At 39.5% G+C, this 21,690-nt stretch overlaps 1 protein-coding gene across 4 annotated transcripts; it reads right to left on the bottom strand.

Annotated features, from left to right (window-relative positions):
- Positions 1 to 160: 160 nt before the first annotated feature.
- Positions 161 to 19,690, bottom strand: ZSCAN12 (zinc finger and SCAN domain containing 12). Of its 4 annotated transcripts, none has more exons than XM_059075432.2 (5): positions 19,575 to 19,690; positions 18,242 to 18,728; positions 14,318 to 14,462; positions 11,728 to 12,880; positions 161 to 4,901 (listed from the first exon to the last, which is right to left on the bottom strand). In XM_059075432.2, the coding sequence occupies exons 2-5, from the start codon at positions 18,662 to 18,664 to the stop codon at positions 4,781 to 4,783; spliced, it is 1,842 nt and encodes a 613-aa protein (XP_058931415.1). In that variant the 5' UTR covers positions 18,665 to 18,728; positions 19,575 to 19,690; the 3' UTR covers positions 161 to 4,780. The 4 variants fall into 4 exon arrangements, with proteins under 4 accessions (XP_058931415.1, XP_066862709.1, XP_058931412.1 ...); XM_067006608.1 differs by having other exon boundaries at positions 19,080 to 19,667; XM_059075429.2 differs by lacking the exon at positions 161 to 4,901 and having other exon boundaries at positions 10,437 to 12,880; positions 19,575 to 19,688.
- Between the last annotated feature and the right edge of the window lie 2,000 nt (positions 19,691 to 21,690).

Raw genomic sequence — 21,690 nt, 5'->3', positions numbered from 1 at the left:
GGGAATGTAAATTGGTGCAGCCCCTATGGAAGACAGTATGAAGATTCCTCAAAATATTAATAGAACCACCATATGATCCAGCTATCCCACTTCTCGTTATTTACCCAAAGAATATGAAAACACTAATTTGAAAAGATATATGCACCCCTACGTTCATTGTAGCATTTATTTACAGTAGTCAAGATATGAAAACAACCTAAAAGCTCAACAGATGAATAGATAAGGAAGATGTGATATATATATACATGATAGAATATAACTCAGCTATTGAAAAAGATGAAATCTTGTCATTTGTAATATGCTAAATGAAATAAGCCAGATGGAAAAAGACAAATGTCATATGATTTCACTCATCTGTGAAATATAAAAAACTAAGAAACCCCCAAAACACAAAATAAATGAAGAAACCAAACCAAACAAAATCAAACATGTAAATATGGAGAACAGAATAGTGGTTACCAGAGGGGAAGGGACTGACAAGAGGGTGAAATGGGTAAAGGGGATCAACAATATGGTGATGGATGGAAACTAAATTTTTGGTGGTGAGCATGCTGTAGGGTATACAGAAGTAGAAATATAATGTTGTACACATGAAACATACAATGTTATAAACCAATGTTACCTTAATAAAAAAAAAAACCTGTCATGTTCAATCATATACTTGTGCAGTTTACTGTGTATCTATTTCCTTCAATAAAACTGTTTAAAAGTTATAACAGATTATACTGCAGATTTTAGGCAAATAACTTGAAAGTCTAGACAAAATGGAGAGCTTTCTAAGCAAATAATAGATTATCAAAATTGACCCCCATTATAAATAGCCTAAATAGACCATTTTTGTAGAAGAAACAGAAAAAAGTTACCATGGAACTATCCCACAAAAAAGTACCCAGCCCAGCTGGTTTCACATCAGAATACAACTTTCAAAAACCAGATAATTTCAATGCTTTACAAATTGTTCTAGAACATTAAAAAATAAAAACTTAGTCCTTTTTATGATGCAAATAAAATCAAAACCTGAACCTGAAAAATACAGAATAAAAGAAAATTAGACCAGTTTTACATAAATATTGAATTAAAATGTACTAAATAAAATATTAGCAAGTAGGACCCATAAACACATTAAGAAAACACCATGCCTAAGTGAAATTTATTCCAGGAACGCAAGATTGGTTCAATGTCAGGAAAGCCTTTCATGTAATACAAGATAATAATAAAATTAAGGGGAAAAAATGTAGTTTCTATGGATGCTGAACAATCCTTTTATAGAACACAATCCATCTTTTAAAAGTGACCGTAATACCTATTCAGAAAATTTAGGCATATACAGCAGATATAAACTCCTAATTGTGAAATAATCGTTGCAGTTTTGAAATCTGTGGTTCCTATATTTAGTGACCTACTATAAAATCCATAAGCCTCATTTTCATAGAGGTTGGGCTACACTGCCAATTTGCTGAAGAAGAGCTTCTAAAAGATTCTTTCCTCTTTTAGCCTGTAGGTTTTATAACTGAAAATAATAATAAAGTATTAGCCTTCAGGATATTATGTGCTATCTATAAGGGAAAATACCTCTATTATTACCTGTTAATAAGCTATATGTGAAATATCTTTTTTAAAAATAAATTTATTTATTTTATTATTTATTTATCTTGGCTGTGTTGGGTCTTTTGTTGCTGTGCATGGGCTTTCTCTAGTTGCGATGGCTACTCTTCGTTGCAGTGCACGGGCTTCTCATTGTGATGGCTTCTCTTGTTGCGGAACATGGGCTCTAGGAACACGGGCTTCAGTAGTTGTGGCACATGGGATCTAGAGCACAGGCTCAGTAGTTGTGGCGCACGGGCTTAGCTGCTCTGCAGCATGTGGGATCTTCCTGGACCAGGGCTCAAACCCATGTCCCCTGCATTGGCAGGCGGATTCTTAACCACTGTGCCACCAGGGAAGCCCTCTTTTTCTATCTTAAAACAAAAACAAAAACAAATCTGGGAAACATATACTCTGTGAATGACACCTATATGGCCTTGTGTTGGGAGAACACAGAGGCAGTGCCAAATTTAGGAAAGCAGCCAACGTCCAACAATTCAGTGATGTGGTTCCTTTCGTTATGTTTACTGAAACTTTAATAATGTCATTTTTATGCCCTGGTGTACTCATACAAGCGTACTTAGCCCATAAAAATAATATATATGTGTGTATATGTAATATATATATATAGTTACAATAAACAGTAAACAATATTGTTTACACTTGAATGAATTTAAGGTATGAGATTAGAGTGGGCATTGGAAAATAACATGTCCCCAATAAACAGATAATCATCTCAGAGATAGTGTCACAAGTCCAGGGATGCAGGTAAACATCTTAACTTCAAAAGTCCTGGTTGCTTGTTTACAGACTCCTTTGAGAAGTGAAAAGAACTTCTGACTTTTCCTTTTCTTGACTTGAGTTGTTCATTGAATGTTTTTAGTGGCTACAATGGGAAATTTAAGATACCCATTCCCCATACATCTTGCCCATTTACATTATATTAATTTTCCAATATCGTGGAGACTATTGTTGAGGCTTGATGTCTGTCTGTACAACTTCCCACAATTTTCTCATTTAAAAGAGCCTCCCTAATATGGACTCACTGCTGTTTACTAAGGTCCAACCTCTATCTGAAGACTTTTCCATACTCATCACACTGTCAGTTTTTCTTTAGTGTGATTTCTCCAATGCTGAATAATGCTGGTGATTCCGTGGAAAACATTTCCACATTCATCACGTTTATAAGATCTATCTTCTATGTAGATTCTCTAGTGCAGTCAGTCCTGACTTCTAGGTGAAGGCCTTCCTTCCTACTTCCTTCACATACGGTTCTATAAGGTTTCCATGCTGAATAAAGGCATCCTTACAGTCATCACATTTATGCAGTCTCTTGCTCATGTGGATTTTCTGATATCAAATAAGGCTGCTTTGGCTGATGTCCAATATGACTTTCCCACATTCCTTATACTGATAGCATTTTCCCCTGTGATGGATTTCCTAGTGGGAAAGGAGGGACCCACTGTAAACAAAAGCTTTTCCCAAAGTGTTGCTCTCAGAGACATTCTCTTTGGTATGTACTTTCTAATGCTGAGTAATGACTCACAAGTAACTAAAGCTTTTACTAACTTACTGCATTGATGTTTTAATTCTACAGATTCCCCCCACATGATTTAGCATCTTCAGAATTTTTTTGTGTTGGAGACAAGTCCTTATTTTCATTCTCAGTAACACCATCTAAAAAAAATGCACAGACAATGCAAATGTCAGTTGTCTCTTCTGCTGAGATCATGAGACTTACGATGAGAAACAGTGATAAAAATAAAACCCAATTTTATCTAAAGTGCATGCCTTTTCAGTATCCCTAAACTACCAATTCAATTTTGAAAAGCACGCATGAAGGCATGTGAAGTTCCAGTTTGAGAAGAGACAGCTGGACAGAGACTGGAAGAGCATACAGAATTTTCTCACAAAATGTGACAAAGAATCAGAACGGTATAATCAAAAAAGTTAAGAGGAGATCAGTTTGAATCTAGAGGTTAAAAAAAGGGAATATCATGAAACCAAGAGAAATTTTAATTTGCTAAAGGGTAGTTAAAAGTACCATTTACACCAAATGAATGTACCTAGGCCACGAGTATAGACAAACAAAATGCTCCATAAATGTTTGTTAAATGGATCAAAAACAATGGCATATAATAAAAGTTAACTTGAAGCAATAGGTAGATCAGTTTCAAAATGCATACTATTTTGATGTGGGGAAATCAGTAAACTGGAAAAATAACAGTGGGGAAAATAATTTTTTCAGTTAATATGCAGGATTAAAAGAAGAAAAACATTTTGAAGCTAAAGGAGTTGAATAAGTCAAAACAATAATAAAACAAAACACAGACACCTCCCAATTACTCAGAGTTTCTACCTAAAGAATTGGGCAAAGAGATGGGTAGGAGCAAGGTTTCCAGGGAAAGGACACTAACAAGAGTTCTAAAAACCTTCTTTTCAAGGATGTCTTCTTTCTCTGCAGACATTTTTTCTCATCTGTTTTCCATTTCATAAGGCAATAACGTAAGAGTTAAACTAAGATAGGGTCTTAATAGACTGGACCTGACACCTTTTGATTCCAGGGTTCTATCTTGCCATAAGCATACCTTGTTCTATCCTTGTTCCTTCTGGGCCCTAAAAGCAATGGGATGAAGATGGTCTTGGAAAATTGAATTTGAAGCTGTCCTACAGTAAAAACCCCCCAAATAACAAAAAAACCCCAATATAGGCAGAGAAGGTTCCAGAGGTGTACATGAATACCCGGCAGAATTAAAGCCCATGAGGGAGATACTGGGTTATGGCTCCAGAGACATCTGGTGGTTCCTAAAGTTGTTTTGCTGCTTTCTGTTCTATTCCTGAAGGCTTTCACTAGTCAAGCCATAAATGATCCTCCCAACCCTTCCCACCTGATGGCTTGTCCTTCAAGCTGTCTCTAGCATAACTGATGCCTCTTCTCTACATTCTGAATGATATTATCCTACTTAGGTCTGCAGCTCTACAGGCAGAGGTCAGGACCTGCTTCAGCACCTGATCCTTGGTCTGTATTTCTGGTCTCAGCATCTGTGGGCAGAGCTCCCCGAGTCTTCTGACAGCCCTGTGAGGTCCAAGTATCTATTTCCTGGTAGCAACAACTTAAAGTTGGAAGAAAGATTTTGTTTTGCCAGTCTGATTCTCGGTCCCAGGCACAGCCCTCTCCCTCTACCATCAGTCACTATTAGAGATCTTTCCTGCAAGAAGACTGCCATTCTGGAATAAGCGAGCTCAGGAGAAGATTCACTCCAGCTTGGGGTTCACAATGATTTTTCAGAAGTATATCCTTGTAGCTAGTCTTCTTCCTGAGGCATAGAACAACACTGTTAACAGAAACTCTAAATTTTTAGCTCTTACCCAAGAACTCACTTACCTGACAAAGCACTGAAATAAAAAAGGAATTCTGTCAGAAAGCTAAAAAAATTAGAAGACAGAGTGGGAGTGACTGCAAATTATTAGTAAACACTATCTGCTATAATCTCTTACTTCCTAGTTTAAGTTAATAAAGCTTGAGAGAAAGACCATGACCCTCCTCCCTTTGGTTCTCCCCTTCTAAGAATCCCAAATGGTGAAGAACATTAGAGATCAGAAAATAACGGCTAATATTTATTGAAAATTGACTGTGAATTTACTCATCTAAGCAGATTTTCTCATTCCACTGACAGATGAATGATACTGAAGAAGAGGGATTAAGTAATTTGCTAAAAGTGGATTCTGTGTCGTTCCTTGTGCTCCGACTTATTCTAGGGAGTCATGAGGGGGATCATCTCAAAGGAACCCAATTTTCCTTTAACCAAATTGGGATTCCATACCTTCCTCTTTTTCTCAACAGCCCCAATAACCTAAGACAACTAAGGACTTGGAGGCCACCTTTAACTTTCGCCTGCACCTCAATTCGTCCGACTGAACTTCACCGGAATTCCTAAACGGCCGGATCACACACTGAGTCGAAGCCGGAGTCCAGGAACCCGCTATCACCACCACCTACGACCCAAACGCCAAAACAGTTGACAGTTCTAGGCCTGCGCCTGTCAACAATGCCTCACCCTCAGGTCTCCTCTAGGAATCTGGAGGTTCTCTCCTCTCTGTGGTTGTCTGGCAGCATCCCCGCCTCTGCTGAGTAGCGCAGGCTCGGGAAACTAGGTCAGGTTAACTCCAGGGGCCTGCGCTCTGAGGCTGGGGCACGGCAGGCTCCGCCCAGGGTCCGCCTTCCCGCGGCAGAACTTCAGAAGAGCAACTCAGACAAAAAGGGAAAGACCTTAGCTGCTAATTATCTCTAACAGGGGTGGAGACAAAAGATAGGAAAATCTTTCCTTGCCAGTTGAGGCGATGTTTATCTCCTGCCAGCCACTGTTCATTAGTTCCCAAGGTAAGAAAGTAAAAGTAGACCTGAGGGGGAACTTTAATCCCAGCAGCAACAACAACGCAGCAGTCCTGGGAAAAATGCAGCGTAGTTACAGGTAATTTCTGGCCTGGGGCTGGAGCATCTAGAGGCAACGCATTTGAGAGAGCCCACGGCAACAGAACAATAGCAAACGGCTATAAAGCACTTAGGTGCTAACCACTGTTCTAAGCACTTTATATAAACCCCCCATTTATCCATATAACAATTATCCTCCCTAGGTCTGCAGCTCCCCAGGCAGAAGTAGGTACTATTATCGATATTTTACATTATGAGGAAATGAGATTAAGTCGCTTGCTCAAAGTCATTGAGCTAGAGTTTGGCTACAGCAAGCTGTAGAGTTCCTAAATTTCCTCCTCCTTTATCAGGGATGAAATGGTGATATACCTACTCTTAAATATTTCACTTAAGTAGGCTGAGCTGAGGCGCTAGATCCAAAAGTAAGATACGCATATCAAGCTTAGACAGGAATAATGACGATCTGCATAAATCAGAGGTAACAAATGGCCTCCTCTTAGGAATCCTCGGGACGCCCAGGACCAGGCCATTTGGGCTTATGAAGATGATTGGTAGTGCAAATATATATTCCCCAAAGATCACCTTGAACTGTGATGGGTGAAAACTCTGGGGGCCTTGATTGATGGGTTTTCAGACCTGGAAAAGGTCTTTTGTAAGTGTGGGAAGGGAATCATCTGTTTACAAGAAATCAAGGGATAAGGCTGGCTCTCAATAATGATCTCACAACGTGGGCTAGGAAGCTAAGCAACTGAGAAGTTTAAAATACTTATCGTGGTTGGCTTTGTCAAAATCAAATTATATGTATATAAAAGTATATGTATAAAGTAAAAATTAAAAACATATTTTATATAAAATATATCCATACCTTTTTATATATGAATGATATAAAAATACTATGTATAAGAAATAATGTGCAAGAACTCCTTACCAGTATACCCAGAAACATCGGAAGGAGAGAGGACCCAAAGAAATTCTAATAAAATGATGAACTGCTGGAGGGGCTTTAAAATGTAAAATTTTCAGTATGAAAGGTTGAAAGTTGAAAAAGTTCAATTAAAGTTATCAAAATGATTATCCCTATATTAAACAAACACTTGTTGCTCAAATAAATTCTGTGCTTGTGGAGTCAGAAGGGGCATCTGAAATAACTATTTTATATAATATATACTTATCTGTTTTTTTAAATCCAAGAAGTGGTACTAGATACAAATATAAAAACTTTTTAAAACCCTCATCAAAGGTATATCCATAGTGAGTTATTGGATAGATCCATAATGGGGACATCTCTTTAATCTTTATGATTTATATTAGTCAGATATCCCTTATTCTGTCAGAATAATGCAGAGAATAATGGTTCTAAGCTAGGAGTGTGATCATTTCCTATAAAGAGCTCATCTTTAAAGTGAAGTGTCTCCCACAGACACCCTCACTGTGCAGGCAACAAGAATTAGGGCTGATATTTATGCTGGCCCAAACTTCATCCAAGATTTAGTATGCAAGAGGATGGGGATATTATTACCTTTGGTGTTTGGACCCAGGACTCTATAGAGTTTCTTAAGTATTTTCCAGAATACTGATAGGAATTGAAAATTTTCTACAGGTAATAACTCAAAGCACTGAATACCACTGCAACATGCAGTTCATTCATCTGAAATAAACAGAGGAAGAGTGGGCTCTGGAACTGCTTAGTTCATATCTTGGTCCTACCACATACTAACTTTGTGACCTCAAGCAGCTTTATTGATTTGTTTCCCCCAGTTAAAAATGAAATAATGTGAGTAAAGCATTTACTAATGTCTGGCCCTTAGTAAGCAGTTAACAATTACATAATACTGTTAATAAATCCTTTCCTCTACTCCTAAAGATTGCCAATAATAAGACTTTGACTGTTAACAACTTTACAATCAATCACTGGATATTAACAAAAGAGGCTACTTCTGTTCTGAGTATAAGAGTGCAGAGCTTTTCTAAGTGCTTCTATCTGATTGCTCTCCACCTCCATCCTCACCATGCCCATGAGATTTCTCAACCCCAGAGCCCTGCTCAGCACCCTTGTTTTTTTGCTTTTGATTTTTTTCAAAAGGGGCCCATCTTCCTTCCTTTCACAGTCCCTTTCTATTACACTCTCTGGAACCCTTTTGTGATTGTCAGGTTACTTTTTCATCCAAAGCCCATGTTTAAGCTCATTTTACTTTTCACTGCTTTAGAAATTTGATTCTCCCCAACCTCTCCAGGTGCTTTTTGCCTTACACACTCAGTATCTTGTTTACCTTCAATCAATTAGAAAACAGAGGCTAGTCAATCTTATTCTCATCCTTAATGTTATTTCTAAGCTGCTGCTTCATGATTCATTTGAGTTTTATACCAGTTGTTCTACCTGGCTGTTATATTACTGGCTGCCATTATTTCTCTTGTGGACTTGCTTTGCTTTCATACTCTTTCTTTCCATCCTGCTTCCTGTTATTAATGATTTAAAAATCCACATAGATGAACTGCTTCAAGGGACCCTGATTTCCTAGGTCCTGTCATTGTCACACCACATCTTTTATACATAAAGATGTACTCCTGACTTCATCTGAAGGCATTTTCTATTCACTGCACTCTCCAATTCCACATCTAACACGTCATGTCCTCCACTTGCCCCTCAGGGCCTTCAACTTCGCTGTGTGGCCAATTTAGTTCCAGATAGTAACCTTGTATCTTCTCCTTATCTAGGACTAGTTTGATCCCCTTTGATGCCCACCTGGAAACCCCATGCCACTCCACCATTTTTTTTGGTTCTACAACTGTATTTAAGCACAAGAAACCACCAGAACAAAACTCCCACATTTCTTTTAAAATAAGTTATGAACTGTATTCTTCTATGTAATAGGCATATTCCATTGTTCTGGGCCTTTGTTTATGGTTCCTTTATAATATTACTTAGAGTTATAGGCAAATGGAGGAACCTGTGTGCACTGACAGAACATGTTAAGCAGAAGCTGAACTGGAGAGACTTCAAGTAACAGCATGGAGAGTAGACAGCAAGTTTAAAATAAGGACTGTATTCCATTCAGCAGTCAGATTAAAGAGAGAGGCTCTGACATTATGAAGAGCAATTTCAGTTTGGAAAACATGTTTGTGAAATCAGATTAGATGACAAGCATGGACAGCATCAGTTTGGTAAAGAGATGTTCTCATGGAAGCTCTTGTTACTAAGTCAAGTCCCCTCCAAAGAGACGAACTTACATGAGAGAAATTTGAGACAGGGTAACCTTAGGTAGGGAATAGGCCTCATATACTTAAAGCTACAGAGCTCTCAAGGCTCAGTTCTAGGATCCTTGTTCGTTTCCCAGACATAAAAAAAAAATTAGGTTTCCAATCCTAGCTGCCTCAATGCCTGGTGCACAACTCCAGTGTTGGTCTTATGAAAAAGTCTAAGCAGTCCTCAACTTGTGAATGAGCTGTTTTTTAAATGTTCATTTGCTTTCCTATGTTGTGAACTCAGAAAGTTTTCCCACAGTCAATGTAAATCTAATCCCAAAAGCCAATGTGACACATAATGTGCCTAAGTTATAGCACTAACACCATTATCATTTTCATGGGAAAATGTGTTCACAATTACAATTTAGAAAGCTAGGAACATATATATTTTTATAGGACTAGGGACTCTTCTAGTTCCAAACCAGTGATATTCCTATGTCCTATATAGGGATTACGGACAGAGGGGCAAGAGACTAGGGTGCTAGGGAAATTGGGGTAGGGTATATTATAGGAGTAGAGAGACGGGATGAAGACAGGGCTGGGCAGAAAGGTAGTTAGGAATAGTTAAAGAATGGTGATTACCCTTCTTTTTCCTCTCCTTCCTCTTTTGTCACTATCCTACCACTTCAAACCCACTGACCAGCTAGAGGTGAAGGGAGATGAGGGGACTGAAGTTGTGTGGGGTGAGGTGGGAAGGCAGTCCTAGAAATTGTGGAGTTTGCTGTGGCAATGTAGAAAGGGAAAGAAATAAAAGGACATCTCAGTAGAGATCAAATATGACTTCTGTAAATAGAAGGATAAGCAGACCAGGAGCTATGTGTACTTCTTTGTGGCTTGCCTGCTATCCACTACAATGATCATCACAGGTTCTCATCAAAAACAGAATTGTTTACTCAGTAATATAGGGGTAATGTCAACCAGTTTTTGGTTGATTTGTTTTTTTCTGAAGCCCCAAGGCAAAGAATCACTAATCTTTGGCTCTTTTATGTGCTCAAGACGGTATACAAACCAAAAAATTATAGGCCAGTTCTCACAAGAAATTATTAGGGGATTCAGAACACAATGGTAACTACAGATGTGGGAAAAACGGGAAGTGTAAACAGGGAAGAACACCAGCACCCCGCCCCTGAACACACACACACACAAGGCTTGCACTCTGAAGAACCTTGGGAGCCTTGGAATATAGGTCAGTCTTTTTTGAAACATTTAAATTTGAAGGGACAGAAAGGCCATCTCGAAGACCTAGTGTTTAGGCATGATGGTGGTCTAATTCCCTGTTTATTGTAAAGAGCTGGTGGCTTATGTCCCCTGAAGGGCTTTCCTCATGCTAAAATTCTGCAGCGGCCTGTGTTCATGCTTCCTCACTTCACTGGCAACCACAAAGGCAGCAGTGATTCAGCGCAATGTTTCTCAAAATTTAGAGTACATCAGGTGACTGTGGAGCTATAAAAATGAAGATTCTCAATCCCCATCTCAGACCTAATGAAGCATAGTATCTGTGACTGGGACTCAAGTATGTTAAACAAGCTCCACAGGTGACTCTGATGTTCACTGATGTTGAGGAATCACTAGTGTAACGAACAGGACTTGAAGTCACAAAACTGCACTTAAGCTGCTGGTCTTTTCCTTTGTGTGATATTGTAGCTATGTCACCATCTCCATAAGCAAGAGTATCCTCATTTTTAAAATGGAGAATGATTTTAATTTATAGAAATATTTTAGGAATTCAATGAGAAAAGTGCTTTGTGTCAAAGTATTAGGTGAAATTATTGGCATTCCAACCCTCCCAGAGTCTGTCCTCAAGCTGTTTCCAACGTAGTGCCATCAACTGCCCAATTTGAATGAACTCTCTACTTTAGGCTGGCTAGTCTTGTCATTGATGCTTCCAAACTACATGCACTCTGCTTACAGTTGTTCTACCCTAAATGTTTTCTCCCTTTTGCCTTCCAAATATCCCCATCAAACCTTTATCTTAAAGTCTTTCCTGACCACTTCAGGCAACAGTGATCTGTCCTTCAGAATTTATAGCTTGCCAAGTGCCACTTTAATTCTACACTACTTTGAGCATCAATTCTACTGTCCTAGTCTTGACTAAACAGGTGGACCTTATATATCCCAAACTAGGTTGTAAACTCTTTGAGAAAAAGAATCTGCTGTTATGCTCCTGGTTCTCCACAGCACCTAATGAAATGGGCAGCAGAGTGTATTTTTAATGAAATATCCAAAGTTACCTTACAGCAATAGTGACTAACATTTTGTCCTAAATCACCTCAAAATTCGTATTTCCCTCCAGCCTGCACTCTGTGAGACAGCTTCCCTGCAGTCTTCACACAGAACCAGATTTTTCTCCTTTGTGGGTAGTCTGATGTAGCATAAGAGCTGAGTTCTGCCTAAACGACTCCCCACACTCTTTACATTTATAGGGACCACCTCTATTATGGATTCTCTGGTGTTTACTAAGATCTGACCTCTGTCTGAAGGCTTTGCCACATTCGTCACATTGGTAGGGTTTCTCCCCAGTGTGGATTCTCTGATGCTGAATGAGACTGGTGATTCCTCGGAAGGCATTCCCACACTCATCGCATTTGTAGGGCCTCTCTCCAGTGTGGATTCTCTGATGTTCCGTGAGGACTGATCTTTGAGTGAAAGCCTTTCCACACTTATCACATTTATAGGGTCTCTCTCCAGTGTGAATTCGTTGATGTTCTATAAGACTTGTCCTCTGGATAAAGGCTTTTCCACATACATCACATTTGTAGGGTTTCTCCCCAGTGTGGATTCTCTGATGCTGAATAAGGCCACTCTGACTGAAGGACTTCCCACATTCCTTACACTGATAGCATTTTTCTTTGTGGTGGATCTCCTGATGGGAAACAAGGGAGGAGTTATAAACAAAGGCCTTTCCACACTCGCTGCACTCATAGGGCTTTGCCCCAGTATGGACTCCTTGATGCTGGGTAAGAATTGAACGCCGACTAAAACTTTTATTACACTGAGTACAATGATAAGGTTTGTCTCTTGTGTGGATTTTGAGATGGTGAAAGAGACCTGCTTTCTGGCTAAAGGCTTTGCCACATTCATTACAGTGGTAGTGTTTCTCTCCTGTGTGAAGTCTCTGATGCTGATTAAGAGCTGACCACCGGCCAAAGGCTTTGCCACACTCATTACATTTATATGGTTTCTCTCCCATGTGTATTATTTTGTGTCGAATAAGCACAGTTCTCCCACGGAAAGTGTTTCCACATTCTTCGCATTTGTAGGGCCTGTCTCCAGTATGGATCCTCTGATGTTCTACAAAGCATGAGTGTTGACTAAAAGCTCTTCCACAGTCATCACATTCATAAGGCTTTTCTCCTGGACAGACTCTGTGGTGTTCAGAGAGGTCTGAGTTCTCAGTCAAACTTACTCCATTTTCATCACATGTATGTTGTTTATCTTCCCTGGAGTATCCAGAAGGCTCTCCTATTTTTTCTTCAGGTTCATAAGTTTTTTCATACCTAGCTGACTGAGACATTTCATTTTCAAATTTGCTAGATATATTCCCATATGGTTTCATTTCTTCAGAAACTTCTTGCTTTAGAGTTAAATTCCTATACTCATTTCCAGTCTCAACATCTGAAACTAAAAATGGATCATAAATGTTAACTAGTTTCTTGTGATAGCAAACAGCAACTTCACTAGGCAACATAAAATTATTCAAATGAAAAATTACATAAGAACCTAGAGTTCCTGCATGACTATAAAATGGCACTAGAATACACGACAGACTAATAAACAAAGCACTCCAAAAACTGTTAAGGAAAAGACCAATAACCCAATAGAAAACTTGGCAAAGAAAAAAACTGACGGTTTCCAGGAAAGGAAACACAATAGTTCTTAAACACAAGAAAAGATGCTCCACCTCACAATAAAGGAAAAGCAAATTTAAACAATATTGAGTATAATTTTCACCCATCAGATTTGCCAGTAGCTTGATATAACACTATGTTCACGACATGGATATCATACATTGCCAGTGGGAGTGTAAATTGACCCAAGCTTTATAGAGGGCAATTTGACAATATATATAAACATTACAACTATATATATATAAAACCTTTGACCTAGTAACTCCACACAGAAGAATTTATGCTACAGATATACTCACACATACAGTTATTTACCACAGCACTATTTGTTACAATAAAAGAGTGGGGCTAACTTAAATGTCATCAGCAGGGGAAGTTAATTGCATGATTTATCCATACATTTTAATATTAAGCAGCTGTTAAGAAATAAAAAATGCAAGGTTCTACAATCTTAGTGATAAAGAGAGGAAAATATATTTGAATATATAAAACATACAAATATGATTTAAAAATCTCTAGAAGGACACATAAGAAACTAGTAACAGTGACAACCTATTTCAGAATAGGGGTAAGGAGACCAAATGGCTAGGGAAATTGAGTGGAATGAAAACTTTTCACGGGGTAACTTTAAATTATTATTTTTTGAACCATGTGAATTTTCATCTATTTAAAAAAATTAAATGAAAAAAAAATAGAGGAAGTAGAAATAAGGAAGGTACTGAGTCTTTCACCCCTTCACTAACTGAACATTCTACCCCATTTGCTTTATTACTCCTTCTTTTTATAAGAGTAATACACACACACACATTTTTTTTCCCCCTGTACCATCTGAGAGTTAGCTGCAGACATCATGGAGCAAAGGTTTATTTAACTGAAGGAGGCAGGAGATAGTCGAATTGGAGGATGTGTGTTAGGATAAAGGCTTAAAATAGCAGGGAGGTCAGTACAGAGGAAAATAACTGTCAGAAGAACTAAACTAAGTGATTTCAAATAAAATACAGCCAGAACTTAAAAAATATTAATATAAAGAGAAAAAAAGAGCTGTAGAGTGACAAACCAGGCTGCCTGAGGTCTACGCATGAGCTGTCAGATTTCTAGAGAGACTTTCCTGACTTTAATGATCAGGAACAGCACAAAGTACAAAAGAGCCCCAGTGTCCTGTGTTAGCCCCATCTTCCCCTTCCTCCCAAGGTGGGTCTTTCTTCTTTACCTTGCTTCTTCTGGGATTCAAGTTCTGGAGATTCACACTTTAGCTGGGTTTTCACAGACGGGAGGGACATTCTGGGTTCTTGTTCTGTTCTTAGAGCTACCATCTCCTGCAAGAACATTTCCTGTTCCTCAGTGTGGACTGAGACCTGAGGTAGATGAGATGTAACTGAGATACTCACTCTGATAACATTAAACAGAACAGTATACTATTCATGGCAGTGGCACCCAGCTCTCTGAAACTTGAAATAAACTTCTTTCCAGATATCAGCTTACCATAATCCTACTCATTCTTCAAGGCCAACATAAATGTCACCTCCTCTGAGAAACCTTCCCTTCCCCAGCTGGAAGTAATTCCCTCTATTCGTAACAGTTAAAAAATGTTGATTGTGCCCCTTTTACTTCTTTGTCTATGCTCAAAGAAATGGAGGAGTGAAAGAGAAAAAAAAAAAAGAGAGAAGGAAAAAAAGGTAAAAAGAGGCAGAAAGGAGGGGAAAAGAACTTAGGGGGAATAAAACAGAAGTGAGAAAGAAGGAAAGGAAAGGGGAAAAGTAAAGGGAGAAAGTGAAAATAAAGTAAAGAGGAAAAGGAGCGAAATCTCATCCATATTTACTCTAAAAGCTGTTTATAACAGACTCTGCTCTTCTGAGGTCCCCATCCTACTTCTTTCTGGGAAGATGATCTTATTTTCTATTTATCTAAGATCACAATCATCTCAAAAAATCATCTCCCCTTCACTTTATCTATCTCCAGTCTCATACTTTTCTCCTTCCCTTGTATCTTAGAGGAAGATGTCTTTTCTTTTTCAAGGCTTGTATCTACTTTTGCCTTCAATCTCATCCTTTTCCGCTTCCCTTTGACCCCTGCTCCTTCAATTGACTCATTTACTCAGCAATTTCAGCCATTCTGTAGCTTCCACTACTCCATGGGCCCATTTCCTCTTGCATTTAAAAGTAATAGGTTTCCCCAGCATGGTATTATAAAAAGCAGGGATCTGGAATCACTCTAGTTACTTACTCTGATCCTTAATTTAGTAGCTCTGTCACCATGGGCTAGAAATTACTCTGAGATTATGACACCATGCATGTAAAGCGCTTCGCACAAGGCCTTGGCATACGACAGGCCCTCAAGTTACTTCCCCATCCCCTTCAATGGCTAAATTTTGTAAATAAGAAATCACCATACACTGGCTCTATTTCTCTGACATAGTTTCATTTTGTAATCTCTCCCTCAGAATAAGAGCCAAAATCAGCAGGTACTATCTCAGATGTACAGAAAAAGTTATTTTGATACTTCAAATTTTGGGGACGGGGAAGCAAAAAAAGGCCAGTATAGTGAACTGTGCCTTCTGTCCCTGGATCTTCGGCTGTAAACTCCACTAGCTACCCTCAGTAACCCTCAAGGGAAAGGACTGGTTGGCAATACAAACTCAACATGACTAAAACCAAATTACTTTTGCCTGCACCTGAAAATCCCATTCTTTCTTTCGGTTCTCTTCCTACCTACCCGGCCACTCCCCAGTTTCCACTGCTGGTTACTCCCCTGATGATCCCTTTTTGTCTCATGGCTTTAAATACCACCCATATTCTGGCAAGTCCCAATTTTATATTTCTAGCACAGATTCCCCCTACTGAATTCCAACTTTTTATATCCAGTTGCTTGCTCAAACTTTCCACTAGGATTCTAATAAGAATCTCAAAATTTACACATCCAAAACCTAACTCTTGATTCCTTTTACCATCTCAGTGAATGACAAACCCATTCTACCTGATGTTCAGACTAAAAACCTTGGCATAATCTTTAACTCACGTTCTCTCATATCCCGCAACTTATACAGAAACAAATCCTCTCAAGCTCTACCTTCAAAATGTATCCAGGATCCAATCACATCTCACCACTTCCACTGCTACTATCCTAGTCCAGGCCACCAGCATCTCTTGCCTGGATTATTGCTTATAGCCACAGCCTCCTAAACTGGTTTCCCTGCTTCTAACTTTGTCCCCTATGCCTCCCCTAGTCCCACCATAAGCCCCAATGTAGAACTTTTCCAACATAGCAGGTAGTAATTATGTGAAAATTTAAGTCAGATTAAATCTCTCTTCTGCTAAAACTCTCCAATGACTTTCCGTCTCAGAATAAAATCCGAATTCCTTATAATGGCCTACAAATCACGTGTATGGTTTGATCTTCTTATAACTATCTGATTTCATCTCCTCCTTGACAAACACATCTCTACCATGACAAGCACATTGTCACCTTAGGACCTATCCATTTACTACTGATATTTCCCCTGCCTGAACACTCTTATCCTAGATGGCTGCATGGCTTGCTCTTTTAATTCAGATCTCTGCTCTAAATGTCACCCTATCTGAAAACACTTCCCTGACCAGTCTATTGAAAACAACACATTCTTCATTTCATTCACTATTCCTTTTCTCTGCTTTACTGTTGCTTCTTTAAATATAGAATTTATGACCACCTGATGTATTATACATTTGTTGATTTTTTGTTTACTTGTCTGTCTCCTCCCAGTAGACTAAAATCTGTCACCGTAAGAACAGCAACCCCCTACACTTTGTTCACTGGTGCATTCCCAGTGCCTAGTAAACAACAGATAGTCAATAAATATCTGCTGAATGAATGAACTTTTCCCAATCCACCTTCACCTACAATCTTGAACTCTGTTAGAAGTGTCTCCGTTATGCTAGTCTTTCAAGCTTGAAATCCCTACTGCTTAGCCTAGAATAGACTGCTCAATAAAGAGTTCTCCATTCTTTCTCCCTTCTTTATACCTCTACTCTGTCATCATTTTCAATTAATTCTTACCTAAGACATGCCTCTTCCTTCACAGTCACCTTCATGACCCTATTTTAAACTTAGATATTTTTTGCCACATGCTCCTTTCCTCTTCAGTCTTTGTACTTCAATGCTAGATTATATTTCCTTTTCATTATTTCACCGTTTATACTGTCTACACCAAGCTTTTTTAGTCTTGATTCTATTGACATGCTGGGTCAAATAATTTTTTGTTGTATAAGGCTGTTCTTTCCACTGTGAGATATCTAGCAGCATCCCTGTCCTTTAGCCACTAGATGCCAGTAGTACCTCCCGCAGTTAAGACAACCAAAAATGTTCCACGACATTGCCAAATGCCCTCTGAGGTAAAAAATTGTCACCGGGTGAAAACCACTGTCTTTTATCAACACGAAAACAAAACAAAATAGTCCTACGTAATTTGGTTCTTTTGTATATCTTGGCGTTAGTAATATTCATTTAGACTCAGAGATAACAGATTAGGAGCTTCTGTCCTACAGAATAAAATCTAAACTCCAGAGGTTGATATTCAAGGTCCTGGACTCTCTGTGCTCAACTCTCTACTCACATCTCACCTTTCAAACTTAACTGGGCTTTCAACTACTCAAAGAAACATGGGTCCCATGACCTGCCCCTCCCTCCTAACTTTCCACTCTGCTCCTACATCTCATTCCTCTGAGATGGTAACTTTGATTTCTCCATCTTTTAATCCTTCAATGGAGACAAGGCAGTGGATATATCTGCAAAACCTTATTTCTTAATTATTTGTATTGTTCAGCAGAAGTGATGCCCCTTTCAAGAGGCTGCTGCCCAACTTGTTACCATCATCTCTCTAACATTTTCTCTCTGTCCTACAAGTCTTCTGTTTCTAATGTTTCTGGGCAGCATTTCATCAAACAGAATTTTGTAGCTTAATGCAGAAATACATGATCCTTCTATAGAAAAGATATAAATAAGTTAGGATTATGTTAACCAATGTTCTGCGACACTCAGGCCCCTTTCTGATGCACCAAAGTGTCAAGAATACGTTTTGTGAAATAATGTTAGGCTTCATTCTGGCCTAGAAATCCCCAATTCATCTTTTCTCAAACAGAAACCACATCTTTGTTCTCACCTGATATCCTGGCTCATCCAACTCTCTCTCTAAATCCTCCAGCACAGTCACCACCTCTTCCCCACTCTGTGGATGCTGTTCCTGGACCCAAGCTTGGAGCTCCTCGGGCAGGATGGTTAGGAATTGCTCCAACACCAGCAGTTCCAGAATCTGCTCTTTTGTGTGGGTCTCTGGCCTCAGCCACTGATGGCAAAGTTCCCGGAGTTGGCTCAAAGCCTCACGGGGTCCAGATGTTTCCTGGTAGCAGAACTGCCTGAAGTACTGTCGGAAGACCTCCCTGCTGTGGGTGGTGTTCTTTTGCAGGTTCTGATCCTGTCTGGCGGTATACTTATTTTCCTCCTCCACCTCCTCTTCCTCTATCTTTATTTCCAAAAGTTCATCCTGGTCCTTGTTGGCCTGGATGGACCAAGTAGATGCCATCATAGCTGTGCAAAAGCTTATGAATGCTTCAAGCAAGATCTCCTGTGCCGTCTCTTTCTGGCTGGAACTGAAGAAGAAGCCATCATCATTAACACAAACTACACCATAAACAAAAACTGCAAATTCTAAGAATTTAAAAATGCACTTTGAAAGCCTCCTCCAGTTAATTTTCTATACGCAGGAAAATACTCTGATAAAAAAGACTCAAGAATAGACTAATTTAAAGAGAAATATTAAGTAAAAGGTGCTAAGTTGTTTCAGGACTCTAAGAAAGAAGAGTAAGACTTAGTAGGAAACATTTCCACTCGATGATAGAAAAAAGAACAATTAAATGGAATAAACAAACATTTACAGAAAATAAATAATAATGAAAAGTTGAGACATCCTTAATTAGCTGCTTTTTAAAATTTTTAAATACCCAGATGTCTGGTGGAAATCATGAAGTCATAAAAGCAGCAAAGTCACGAATTTATTCCCTCAGTGGCCTCATCTCTCTGCTCCTCATTCTTCATTTATCAAGCGAAAAGGCTGGAGACATTGGTCTTTAAGACTTTCTTCTACCCTCGCGTTCTGTGATTTTAAATCTAAAGGCAGGCCCAGGAAAGAGGCCCTAGAACGCCAGTAAGCGTCTGTGACCCAAGACTGTTCAGAACTGTCAGAAGGCGCATAATTCAAGAAGGGTACACCGCGCGAGACAATCCCGGGAGAAATGGAGCGCACAGCCGGGTCTCTCCTTCATCCCCGGGCTCCGACCCACTCTCCGAGGGATCGGGGGTCGGGACTAGCTTCTGCGTCAAGGAGCTTCTCGCGGATCCACCTAGGCAAGTGAGGCCCGGAGGCCGCCCCACTCCAGCCGGGGCCGAGAAGGTCGTAGCACCCCCGCCCGCCGCGTCCGCAGCACAGGACCGCTCACCCGCAGCCCCAGGACGCCAGCAGCGGTTTCTCTCTGGGGACTAGGGGTTGATGCCTCGAACCGCTTCGACACCGGAACCCACCAACACCGACCCAAAGAGGCCGGAAGCGGCCGCGAAGTGCGGAAACCGGTTCACTTCCGCCGCCGCTCTAGGAAGGGAGCGGGAGGGGCTCGCAAATCGGTAGATCTCCCGCGCGCCCATGTGAGAGGACAGCTGAAGACTTACAGGCCTGCGGTTTCGCGATATTGTTTTCTCCTGCTCCTCTTCGGCCGGCTAGTAGCTCCACTTCCCCCGACCCGATGGGCGGTCGAGGCTTGGCGAGCCTACCTGTGCTAGGGAAATCCCATGTTTTTTCCACTCTCACTTTTATTTGGGTTTCTGCACCTTTGATGTTCAAGATGCCTCAAAAGGATGTTCTCCCGAGGTCCTTCCCGACTCAGGAAGGTACCTCTTCTACACACACTTCTCAAGGGTCAACCTGGTGGTTTCTGCCTGCTTTTTCACCTTCTTCGGTTCTCTCTTATGCGCTGACGATAATGATTATACATCTGAAAACCCATAGGGTTCCATGGGAAAACTAAAAGATCATTTACTAAAGTAACAAGATATAAAATTAACACACTAAAATCAAGAGCCTTCCTATATGCAAATAACCAGTGATAAAGTTACAAGATATAATAGAAGAGAATACCGAATTTACAATAGCAACAACCAAAAAGCAAGCAAACAAACAAAACAAAAAACCAGAAGAAAGAAAGAAAGAATAATTGGGGATAAGCTTAGGAAAAAATATGCAAAACCTGTATGGGGAAAACCTCCTGAAAGGCCAAGTGTATACTTAGACAAATAGAAAGCCATATGCCAACAAGACTAATAAGAGTTTTGGCTCAAAAGACTCAATGAAGAAGTTTGTCTTCTAAAATAAAAGTATCGACACATATTGTTCTAGAATTAGACAAGTTGATTATAAAGTGCATATGGGAAAATAAGAATAGCCACAATACCCTCTGAAAAAAGAACAATGGTGAGGGACAGCCTAATCGGATATTACCACGTTATAAGGCCTCTACAATTAGGAGTGTGATATTGTGTAAAAATAGAAATAGACCTAGGTACCTATGGATATTTAGTAAATGATGGTGGCATCTCAAATTAACAGGGGAAATGACAGACTTGTAAATAAGTTGTGTTGGGACAACTGATAGCCATTTGGTCAAAAATAAAATTGAATTAATATCTCCCATCACACGGCACAGTCAGGATAAATTCCAAATGGATCCAAAAACCAAATGTAAAAAAAATGTACCTATACATGTATTAGAAGAAACATGAATAATAATTCTAACATCTGGGAACAAGGAAAACTTGTCTAATAGTGCCTCAATTTCCAAAAGCAATAAAAAATTAAATTTAATCAGATAAATCTGACTAAATAAAAATAAAATGAATTGGTTATCAAAAAACACCATAAAGGGGGTTCCCTGGTGGCGCAGTGGTTAAGAATCCACCTGCCAATGCAGGGGAAACGGGTTCGAGTCCTGGTCCGGGAAGATCCCACATGCTGCGGGGCAACGGGGCCCGTGAGCCACAACTACTGAGCCTGCACGTCTGAAGCCTGTGCTCCACAACAAGAGAGGCCGCGACGGTGAGAGGCCCGCGCACCGCGATGAAGAGTGGCCCCCGCTAGCCACAACTAGAGAAAGCCCTCGCACAGAAATGAAGACCCAACATAGCCCAAAATAAATATATAAATAAAAATAAATTTATTTTAAAAAAAACACCATAAAGAAAAGTCAGAATGCAAATGACATGCTGGAAAAATGTTTGCAACATATCACAAAGGACTAATATCCCTAATATATAAAGGATTTCTAAAATATTTCCTAAAAAGAAAATAGCCAATAACCCAATGGAGAAAATGGGCAAAAGAAATGAACAGTTGACAGAATAAGAAATTGTAGCAGCCCTCAAATGTCTGTAAAGATGCTCAGCTTCACTCAAAATATAAACATACAAACTAAAAACTACACTGAGGTGCCATTAGTCATTTTACCTGATTGGCTCAAATCCAGAAGTTTGACAATATACTCTATTTATGAGGAAAGAGGAACTCTT

This window comes from Kogia breviceps, chromosome 10, assembly GCF_026419965.1.
Source record: "Kogia breviceps isolate mKogBre1 chromosome 10, mKogBre1 haplotype 1, whole genome shotgun sequence".
NCBI lineage: Eukaryota > Metazoa > Chordata > Mammalia > Artiodactyla > Physeteridae > Kogia > Kogia breviceps.
The sequence above is the reverse complement of the archived record's forward strand: the minus strand, read 5'-3'. Positions and strand labels throughout refer to the sequence as shown.

What these genes read in the sequence shown, in the direction of transcription:
- ZSCAN12 (XM_059075429.2), bottom strand. Translation starts at nt 18,664, where the DNA reads ATGATGGCATCTACTTGGTCCATCCAGGCCAACAAGGACCAGGATGAA. An exon ending in TGGATGAGCCAGGATATCAG is followed by an intron (nt 14,463 to 18,241) that starts GTGAGAACAAAG and finishes CATCTACCTCAG; the next exon opens with GTCTCAGTCCACACTGAGGA. An exon ending in TGAATCCCAGAAGAAGCAAG is followed by an intron (nt 12,881 to 14,317) that starts GTAAAGAAGAAA and finishes ATCCATTTTTAG; the next exon opens with TTTCAGATGTTGAGACTGGA.